Raw genomic sequence first — 11316 nt, 5'->3', positions numbered from 1 at the left:
AACAAACAAACAACACAGCTGTAGCTACACTCTCATCCGAATGGCGGAACCCAAGGGTTTCACCGTTCTTCTCCACAACCTCATCGACATTGCCACCGAAATCTCTCAAATCTCAACCTTCAATCCCTTAATCAAAACCCAATCCTTTGATCTCAGCCGTAGAATCAATGTCCTTCTTCCTCTCTTTCACCACCTTCTTAACGACGTCGTTTTTGTTCCCTCTGAAACCCTAGTTTCGCTTCAACATGCTTTTCTCTCTGCTAAGGAATTGCTTCTCTTTTGCTCACAATCGAGTCAGCTTTATATGGTATATGCAATGTTGGAAAAATTATTATTTTAAGTTCCAATTTATTTGTTTAATCATTTATTTGTTCATATTAGGGTTTATGATTTTTCTATTTTATGAGATTTATTTAAATTCATTTCCTTGTTTGTTGTTATTACAAGATAGTGCATTTGCATGCAGTAAAAGTAGAATTGTGCTTGCAATGTTGTTGGAAAGAATATCGAAAACTGTTATATTGCGGTCGTAATCGTGGTTTAGGGTTGCAATTTAGAACTATGATGTATGTTCTGTTTGGATAAACAGCTTGTTTGCAGCTTATAGCGTAAGCGCTTATCATGATAAGCACTTATGTATAAGCTTGCATAAGCTATTTTTTATAGCAAAAGAGAAAATAATGTTAAATTGTTTTTATAAGCTATATTGGAGAGTTTATGAAAATAAGTTGAAAAAAGCTTTTGAACATTGTTATAAGCTGTTTTCATAAGTTCTCCCAAACAGTCTCACACAACATATGTCAGTAGCTAAGCTCAAATAAGTCAATGCAAACTGGCCCGTAGTGTTTGTTTTGTTTTTCTTCTTTTCTGATTGGTTTTGTTGTTGGTATTGTAGATATTGGAGAGGGAGAAAATTAAGTGCAAATTCACTGATCTCGCTTCTAAATTTGAACAAGCTTTAAGTGAGATTTCCTGTGACAAACTTGATATTTCTGAGGAGCTCAAGGAGCAGGTGAATATTTTAATTGCTTAGTGTATTTTTCTACATTGAAATGTGCGTGATTGTGTATTTTCATATAGGTTTAATTGCACTTGTAGTTTGCTAGGTATCACGATTATGCAATTTTGGTTCATTTGGTTCTAGTTGTGCGAATTTGGGTTTACCACTTTGTCCCTCTGTGTATTAACTGTCCAAATATTAATGTTGAGACTTGGGAGTCTATGTGACCATTGTGCGCTGACTTGGTATAACATGGTATGTTGATGTGGCCAAAGAAGAACACCACACTCACATAGACAACTTCAGCACACATGAACATCACAAGTATCACGATTAGGGTCATATGCACAAGCCTTGCTTTCTTACGCTGCATTGATAGTGAGTCAAAGAGGGGTTAGACCACATCCGTCTTTTTCAACTGATTGGAATGAAAAACACTTACGGAGTCTGGATGGAGCTAATCGTAATGATTTGGATTTCATGCGACTGAAACTCTGGGGACCAAAATTGACAATCATGATACCCGAGGGACAAAAGCTGCAAATTAAGCATTTCATATATCGTTAAAAAATTGAAACACATTTTCATGATTTTATGAACAATGTAGTAAAGTGTCATTCATAGCACATTAGGTTGTGTTGGGTTTGATAAAACAAAATGAAAATAAGATAATGGTTTTGAAGTTAAAAATGAATGTATGAAACCTTTTCTCAAACCAAACAAGTCCTTGATTTCTTATTTGTTTATTGCTAGTTGCTACCTCGTCTTCAATTTCAAGGTATTGATTCTCTGATTCTATTGTTGTCATCAGGTTGCACTTGTACTTGCTCAGTTTAGAAGGGCCAAAGAGCATTTTGATCCACCTGGTCTTGAGCTTTATGAGCATCTGTTGTCTATCTATAACCAGAGCTGTGATGTGAATGCTGAACTAGCTGCACTACGCTTAATCTGTGAAAAGCTAAAATATGTGAGTGTGGAAGATATCAAACAAGAGTCACTGGCTCTACATAAGATGATTGTTGATGAGGGTGGTTGTTATGAGAAAAGTGCGCAGAGGTTGTCAATGGTGCTGAAAAAAATTGAAGAGTTTTTGTTGAAGGAATCTGAAAACAATGGAGGTGGTTGTTTTGAGAAAAGCACACAGGTTTTGTTGAGTGGGGATTTGCTTCCTCACACTGATGAGACATGTGTGAAATCAGGTTGTCAGTCACCAGTTGTGCCAGAGGAGTTTCGCTGCCCAATATCTCTTGACCTAATGAAAGATCCTGTTATCATTTCCACAGGGCAGGTTTGTACCTGAGAATTAATTACTTATTTATTTTCTCAATAATTAGTTTTTATTTCTATCATCTTTAAATATGGTAAAAGTTTAGATATCTCATAACTTACTGATAGATTTAGGTTCTTGGTAATTAGTATTTGAAAGTCAAAAACCATTGTGCTATGGCGTGCAGTTTTTCTGAATGGTAGCTTAGAAGTACTTGTTGGTTTTGTTTCTTTTGTATTGTTAAGTTTACGTGATCCTATGGATTTAAATTATAAATTTTAAAGAGCAATCAATAACCAAGAATATTGCTCTGTAAGCAACTGCAAGAACAATGAAGAACATAACTCTTGAAAAAACTGATATGAAGATTCTAGTACTCTAGGTCAAGGATTGAGAGCTTGAATAAAGTGAGCTATAAAGACAGAAAAGAAAAATTATTGAGGGTTATCCTCTATTAATCTTGTATTTGTAATTGTTGTTCAAAAACTAAAAAAAAAAGGGCAGCCCGGTGCACTAAAGCTCCCGCATATGCAGGGTTTGGGAAGGGGTCCTACCATTTTGGTGTATTGTACGCAGTCTTCCTCTTTTTTACACGAGGCGGTTTCCAAGACTTGAACCTGTGACTATCAGTTGATTATTGGCTTTATTTATTGTTGTATTACTTAAAAATAAATTTAATAATAGTTTAATCTGATAGTGTCAACTATCAGTTGCTACAAAACTAATAGTTATTCTAGTTATATTGACTTTCCAAAACTAAAATACTTTGATACAATAGAATAAAAATAACCATGTGTTTGTTGAAGATCTGATTACCTTATTAAATAGATTGTGTAATGGATTATGGATAGATATATTTGGGAGACCAAATGGATATTTTCTTACACACTAATATAAGTTACTACTGTACATTCTTAATAAAATACCAGTTTTTTGCTTCTTTTTTCTCCTTTCCTTTTATAACGTTATGTATGATCTTAAATTTGAAACAATAATTTGTTCTAAAAATAACAGTTTGGGATCCTGGTAGAATATAAAATTTGGATATATTTTTCTATTTTAATGCCTATGAGAATAGCTGTCAATGCGCATATGGTATAACAGTGATAATTAGAATGACAGTTGGGATTCGGTACCAGTTTCCAAGAATGCTTGAGGCAAGAAAAATTACCCTGAGAATTTATTTCTCCATGGGATTTACTCAACTTATTTAATTTTTTTTCGTTGTTTGGAAATCCAGGACTATATTTTAGATTTCAAAATTCATCTTTTCTCTGCGTGCACTGTAATGAGGTAAATAGAACAGTCATGTAACTGTTTAGTAAAAATAGTAAACATCAAAATAATCAAAGGAGAGGCGCTGCCCTTAGTTATAGGTCTGTTAATAGCAGTGCTTTATTAGAAACCAAATTTTTTTTTTTTAAGAAGAGACTTGTATGATATTTACAAATTTTTCATGTTTAGAAACTTTGTAATCTTCACCCTTTTTGCAGACATATGAACGAGCTTGCATAAAGAAATGGCTTGATGCAGGGCATCGAACATGTCCGATCACTCAGCAGATTCTTTCCAGCTCCATCCTCATACCTAACCATGCTTTATACAGCCTGATTTCAAATTGGTGCGAGGCAAATGGAGTGGAACCACCCAGAAGGGTAGGAAACTTCTGGCTCTGTAAGGAAACATCAGACGGCTATTCTGAATTGATAAATCTTGATACCTTAATGAGGAAACTTACTTGCAGTAATGTTGAGGATCAGCGTAATGCAGCTGGTGAGCATTGTACCAGACACACTTATTCTTCGCTCCCTTTCTCTCTTTCCTGCGCGCACTTACACATATTCACTGGGTGTGAAACCCAGAGAACCAACTCAATCTTGTAGAGATAGTCTGCTAGATGTTTGATTCTTAACCAATTTCAATGCAATCTGCGATTGCACAATGGTTACTTCTTTTCTTCAAATAACTGGAACTAGAATAATTTTTCCATCCATTTTAGGACAACATAATGATTTGGATTTAATAGATTAAATTTAAGGTTTTATTAGATTGATAGAAATGGTCATATTGAAGGGATTTGTGGGTAGTTAAAGGAAAGGGGGTTTTCGAGCAAGATATTGTGGTCTTTGAGGGGGTAATACTGCTGGCTCTGTGGGTGATACTGCTGTGAAAGGAACGTAACTATGAAATAGGATTCTTCTGTCTTCAGTGTTCCATTCATCCAGTGAAGGGGTCTTTTTAATTTGCAGTAAAAGGAATTATGTTGTCTTTTTAACATTATAATTTGAGAATAATACTTGTTAGGATCTCTCAAACCCTCATCCTTCCACTTTTCCAACTGATGTGTTACTATAATTGAGTCTCTTTATCCTCATTTTGCTGCAGGGGAGCTCCGTCTTCTTGCCAAACACAACAGTCAAAATCGAAAGTTGATTGGTGAAGCTGGTGCTATACCCCTCCTTGTTGTTCTCCTCTATGTGCCTGATGCTATCACCCAGGAGCAAGCTGTTACTGCTCTTCTCAATCTATCTATCTGCGATGAAAACAAAGAGCGCATCATGGCTTCTGAGGCTTTGCCGGGAATCCTTCATGTGCTAAAAAATGGCTGTATGGCAGCTCGTGAAAATGCAGCAGCCACCTTTTTCAGCCTCTCTGCTGCGGATCAGAACAAAGTGGCAATTGGTGCATCTGGAGCAATCGAGGCACTAGTTACTCTCTTCTGCGAAGGAAGTCAAAGAGGCAAAATTGATGCTGCAACAGCACTATTCAAACTCTGTTTATACCATGGGAACAAAGGCCGTGTTATTAGGGCTGGTATTGTGCCCAAGTTGATTGAAATGTTAATGGCGGGGGAGATGAGGGATGAGGCATTGGCAATCATGGATATAATAGTTAGCCACCCTGATGGAAAAGCTGCAATTGTATCTAACAATGCTATTTCCACTTTGGTGGAATTAATCATCAATGGATCTTCTAAGAACAAAGAGAATGCAACTTCAGTGCTTGTGCACCTCTGTAGGGGAAACCCACTACACCGATCGACCGTCACTTCACTCGGAGTGATCAATCCTCTCTTGGAACTGGCAAAAAACGGCTCAGAAAGGGGTAAGCGAAAAGCTGCACAACTTCTTGAGCTGTTGGACATTTAGAGACCATTGTTAATATACTTGGCAACTGTCAGCTAGGTTTTTGATGCTGCTGTTGTCTCTGTATATTGCTGATGCTGATATAGATAGTGAAGGACATGACTTAACAGTAGATTACTAGAAAAAGGTCAACATTATTTCCTTTTATTTTTTTAGTTAAAAGGAAAATTTTATAGTAGTCAACCAATTATTTTGTTGAATTTAATCACTTTTGTTGGGAAGCTGGTAGCAAGTGTTAAGGCAACAGTTTGGCTTTAGTTAAGGTACAAATATTTGTTTCATTGTTTAAAAATATTGGTTGCCCATGATTACTTATTTTGGTTTCTGTTTGGGTTATCTTCTTAGAGACCCATCAATTGCAGTGAAATTTCGCATTATGTGTAATTTTTTCCCCAAGAATAGTTGAGGTTGCATGTGTATGACATCGAGATTCATTAGAGGTAGATTTCTGGAACTGAAGTGTTATTTTATCTTTTTGTTTTCCTGATTATTTGAATGTTGATGTCTCTATTTAATGTGTCTTTGTTTGATGCATAAACTCGAGGTGCAAAACTTTTAGAGTGACTTGATTCTGCGAGTGAAAAGTCAGATGCTTGTGTCGGTAATGGATTAACTTTCAAATTTTGAACTGTTTAAATCAAATTGACTTAGTGAACCCACCTGTAAAATAAGATGCATAATATTCCTTTCTCTCCAAAAGTTAATCAAACAAGAAGTCAAAATAGCAAATGTGAGGGTGATCAACGCCACATACCTCTTTTGTTTTTTTAGTAATAAAACCGTTAATGTTTTGTTTAGATTGGTATCTCATTTCTTTCCATTCAACTCTATTTTTCTACCTTATACAACCAATTCAACAATACCAAAGACTTATGAAATTCCTGAACTTGAAATAGATGTTGAATATTTTTTGTCCTTATTAACAATTTATTTTTTTAAAATAACATACAAATCAGACATGATTGTTATTCAAGAGCCTCCTTTGTTGGGGAAAAAAAACACCAGTTGAGATGTGGCGTACCGTAAAAGGACCTATGATATATGTTATAAGAAAGAAATTTCATAACTTTTTCCTCTAAAACTCATACTGGAATTCTTTTTTGCTATTGAATGTCCCTGTAACAGTTCTTTTTTGCTATTGAATGTCCCTTTAACAGTTTTTTAGCCTCATATGAGACTACTAATTGATAAGATTCTTGTCTTTTGGTGGTATGTCTCATTCACAAATTTGGGACCAAATTGGCACAATACATGATATTATTTTCCACCTGTTTTTGCAAGTGGAAGTTTATTAGTTGATGAATTTATTAAGAATCAAACAAGCCTCGATGTCGATTTCAACAAAGATAGTACGTTATAGAATCATTGTTGCTCGTGGGGGCATGGTTACGTGATTCATCTTTCAAGGATAAGATGCTTGAATAAAACTGCTTTAGTTGATATTATTCTTATTACATGAATGAATGTCTTTGAGAGCTAAAGTCAGGATTTCATTGACATTATTGTTCTGACTTGGGACCATATATAAATATACTAACAAGATGCGTGTGGTAAGTTTGACAAATAAGGTTGACAAATAACCGATTAACTTAAATATGTGGTAAGAGATTCGATTTTTATCGCTATTTATGTACGTTATATGCTCATATGACTAAAAAAAGTTTATTTGGTAATTATCATTTTCTGACAAGCTTATAACTTATTTTTATTAGTTTATAGTGCTTTTTTAATAATCTAATTCATGTAGATTATAACTTAAATCTTATAGTTTCAAAAAAAAAAAAAAAACTTAAATCTTATACCTTATCATTTTCTCTCTCAAGCTTATCACTATAATCTTGATTGAATAAAATTAATTTGTTTTTTTAATGTCATTTCATATTCAGAAAGTAGTTCAACTGCTAATTTTACCAATCAATTTGGTTTATTAGTTAGACCATCCACAATGGTGGGTGTTTCACCTATTTAGCACCGAGCTAAATAACCACCCCCATTGTGGAGTGATATTTATTGGTGCTTATAGAGAATGGTGCCTATATAAGGACCTTCTCTCTCTTCATTTTTTTTGTGTTACTTTCATTTAATATTTTCTAATGAAATAAATGAGTGTTTTAGAAATGTAATAATATACATCCTCCGGTCACTATTATAAGCAAAAATCAACATTCTAGATTCATTCATTAAATGATGTATGTAGTCTATAATAAAAACTACATACATCATTTAATGAATGAACCTAGAATGTTGATTTTTGCTTATAATAGTGACCAAATGGTGTAGTTATTAGTGGGACCTATTAGTAAATTTTGTTGAGGTGCTGGGTTGGAGGAATTTGGTGCTTATTAGGTATTGATATTAAAAATTTATAAAATGAATTATGTGTACATGTGTGGCCCACTTAAGCACCCAAATAGGGAAGCTCCATTGTGGATGGTCTTATAAGCTACAAACTACAAACTAGTTTATCAATTTTAAATTCATAACTGATCAACTATTCATCCTTTATACCAAACAAAATCTATAATTGATGATTGAAGAGAACCCTAATTCATAATAACAGTGGTGGGCCACGTGTGAACTCTTTGATGTTCAATTCAACATGTGTTATATTTGTATTTTGATTCGAAATTAGAAATGTCATCCAAAACCTTTTTTTTTTTTTTTTTATAAATTATTGTGTTCAAATAGGAGTTACGATCCTTAAGCTGCTATTTGTATTCGCTTAAATCCACATGTGAGCTCGTTGAATATCAACCTTACAAATATAACACATATCTAACACTTATTCATATTCTAGGAACACTTCTTCTCAATTATGATAAGAGGGTAGAAAAGCATACTTTGGACAGCTTCACATAAAGTTGACATTGATCTAGAATGTTGTGTTGTGGGCAATTTGGGGGATTAAGAATGACTTTAACTTTGCAAACAAGTCACCATTGTAGGGGATTTTATTGAGCATATTAAAGTTCAGTCTTAGAGACTACGCTTGATCTTAGCCAAAAGGTCGAGGAGAGGGATCACTAGAGATAATGAGCATCAACAGTGTTGCGTTTTATGTTTTGATGGAATTGAAACCTTGAGCCACCTATTTGGAACCTGCAGACAAGTAGTAGAAATTTGGAAATAATTAGGATCAAAGTGGCTGGTTTGTAATGTGGTGGGGTAGGAAGATGATGTTATTAAAAACTTTCTGCTATTCAACACTTTAAGTCTCGGGGAAAAAGGAAAGAAATAATCCCATTTAGTTTGGTTAATTAGTATGGTGTGTTTGGTTGGAGCGAAATGATGTAGTCTCGGGGAAAAAGGAAAGAAATAATCCCATTTAGTATGGTGTGTTTGGTTGGAGCGAAATGATGTAGTCTCGGGGAAAAAGGAAAGAAATAATCCCATTTAGTTTGGTTAATTAATATGGTGTGTTTGGTTGGAGCGAAATGATGTAATGTTCTACGGGAATGTGATCACCACTGTGGCGGTGATCAGTGGCGTAGACACCATCCGACAACCCCGGACATTCGCTCGGGCTCAATCGATATTTTCTTTATACTAGATCCAATCCAATAGTCCATTAACCCACTTAAAAAAACAAAAAAAATGGGCAAACTCTAATATTTTTCCATTACGCGTGCACAACACAACAAAAGTCAGAAAAATGTCTAAGCTCTCTAAAATTTCTGACTCCGCCACCGATGATGGATCATATCAAGCAGTTATCTTAGTCGTAGTTTACTTGTATGGAAAGAAAAGAAAAAAAAACTTGTCTTTTCTTATTGGTGATATAGTTCACTTTCTTGTATCCAAAGTTTATGACATTGACTATTTGTAATGGGTTTTGAGTATCATTGTATTCTATTAAATAAATTTTACTTATAAAAAAACGCTTAAATGCAATTTTGATTTCTTAACTTTTAAAATGTTCTGATTTTAGTCTCCTAAAAAAATAGCAATATTGGTCCCCTAAATTTACAAAACATTGTTTGCACTATGATTAGTGGTGTGTAGAAACATAGTGCCTAGTGGTTGCACAGATATATATAATTGATTTTCCATTGAATTCCTTTGTATTATGGTTGGAGTATTCTTGATACCCCTTTCTTTTGAAGTTATTATGTTCAATTTTGAATCTCTAGTTTTTTTCCGTTTAATTTAGTCCATCTATTTTGAAAATTAATGAAATACGGTCCTACTATTTATTGTCTTCAACATAAGTCCTTTAAAATTACACTATTAAAATATTTGGGGCCTCATAATGAGTTTATGATTCTTTCTTTAAAAAAAATAGTTTAAGATATAAGGTAAAAAGTTCTTTTTGACTGTATAACATAAAAAAATTTAATGTAAAAAAATTAAATAATTTCCAGAATTTGTAGAATGTGAGATATTTTTTTCAAGAGAAAAAGTTTTAGATTTTATATTTTTAGTTAAACTTAATATTCTAGTTTCTGAGCATCAAGTGAAACAATGTTTAAAATAATTAAAAGTTGAGTAGAATGGTTTATATTCTATCAGGAGTATTTACAGATTATGCGTAGAAGAATTGGTAGATGTTTCTCACCTTCGGAGTTCAGTTCATAATGATTAGGCGACAACAACAACACTAGTAAGACAAGACGATTCATGTATAACTCAAAATTCTTCTACTACAACGAGTGGTATGACTTCGATTAGGTAGCAACACCCATAACGAGGCCGTCTCAAATGTAACGTCGATGCTTCGTTTTCGGATCAATTGGATAGAACAAGTATTGACATATGTATTTGTGATGAGGAATGTACTTTTGTGCTGGCTAAAATCGTTTGATCCCTCTCTCGTATGTGTTCTGTTGTTATGGGTAAAGCTTTGGTCTTATTCCACTCTTTACAATTGTTAAGTGACATGCAATTTGATAACGTCGATTTCGTCTTGGATTCAAAGATTACAACAAATGCCTTCCACCATCGCCGGGTTGATGTTACGGAATTCAGACAAGTGATCTAATCATGTCGTACTCTCTTCAACACACACTTCTCAAACTCTAAGGTCGGGTTCAACAGGCGACAAACAAACGAGGTAGCTCACACCCTTACTGGGGTTGCTACATTATCCACTTGTCCCACTATTTATTATCATGTACCTCGTTGTATAGTCTCTTTTATTATTAATGAAATGTTATAAACATACTCTTTTCCATCAAAAAAATGTTTAAAATAATTAAAATTTTCACACTTTTTTAATAGATTACGAGAATTTGGGAGTTGTAAACTAATGATAAGGGCAAGAGGGACTCAATTGAAACAATTACAAATTTTGATGGACTAAAATCGTTTCAAGAAAACTAAAGGGATTAAACTACACACAACTCAATTTAGAGGCCTAAAACCGTTTCAATTGTAATTAATTAGCCTAAAGTATTATGTTAGATTACCATTAGAGGACTTTTTTTGGACAGCAACTCAAATTAGAGGCCTAAAACCGTTTCAATTGTAATTAGCCTAAAGTATTATGTTAGATTACCCTTTGGCCCCCTATTTTTAGAAACCGGCGATTTTCACTCCCAAATTTTTAAAAGCATACTATTAATTTTGATCAGAACTATCATATGTCGACACCAAATTTAATGATTCAATGTCGTATGTGTATTTTATTATATAAATACATTATATTTTTGACCTCTCAACTTGCAAAAACCAGCGATTTTGACCCCAATACCGGCATTGACTTGGTCAAAATAATATGCATGTTTCTTTTGCAAAAAGGGTTAAATTTGGGGATCAAAAGTGTTGTTTTGAAAGTTGAAAGGCTAAATCTCAGTTTGTAAATGTTGAAGGGCCAAAAAGAGCAATTTAGCAAACTAAATAAGTAAAGAATATTTCCTAATAAAATTTGGTAAATTTTATATACCTGCTTGGAGTCTGGAGTGGTT

The 11316-nt window shown here is 34.0% G+C and overlaps 1 protein-coding gene across 1 annotated transcript; it reads left to right on the top strand.

The window, feature by feature from the left end:
- LOC146907341 (U-box domain-containing protein 13-like) lies at positions 1–5867 on the top strand. The gene is made up of 5 exons (XM_085724041.1): positions 1–307; positions 896–1012; positions 1812–2288; positions 3761–4040; positions 4653–5867. The coding sequence occupies exons 1-5, from the start codon at positions 41–43 to the stop codon at positions 5414–5416; spliced, it is 1905 nt and encodes a 634-aa protein (XP_085580167.1). The 5' UTR covers positions 1–40; the 3' UTR covers positions 5417–5867.
- The last annotated feature ends 5449 nt before the right edge of the window (positions 5868–11316 follow it).

Source organism: Medicago sativa, chromosome 7 (genome assembly GCF_051527215.1).
Source record: "Medicago sativa cultivar Bolivia chromosome 7, Bolivia_mono, whole genome shotgun sequence".
In the NCBI taxonomy this organism is placed as follows: domain Eukaryota; kingdom Viridiplantae; phylum Streptophyta; class Magnoliopsida; order Fabales; family Fabaceae; genus Medicago; species Medicago sativa.
This window is presented reverse-complemented; position numbering and strand designations above follow the sequence as displayed.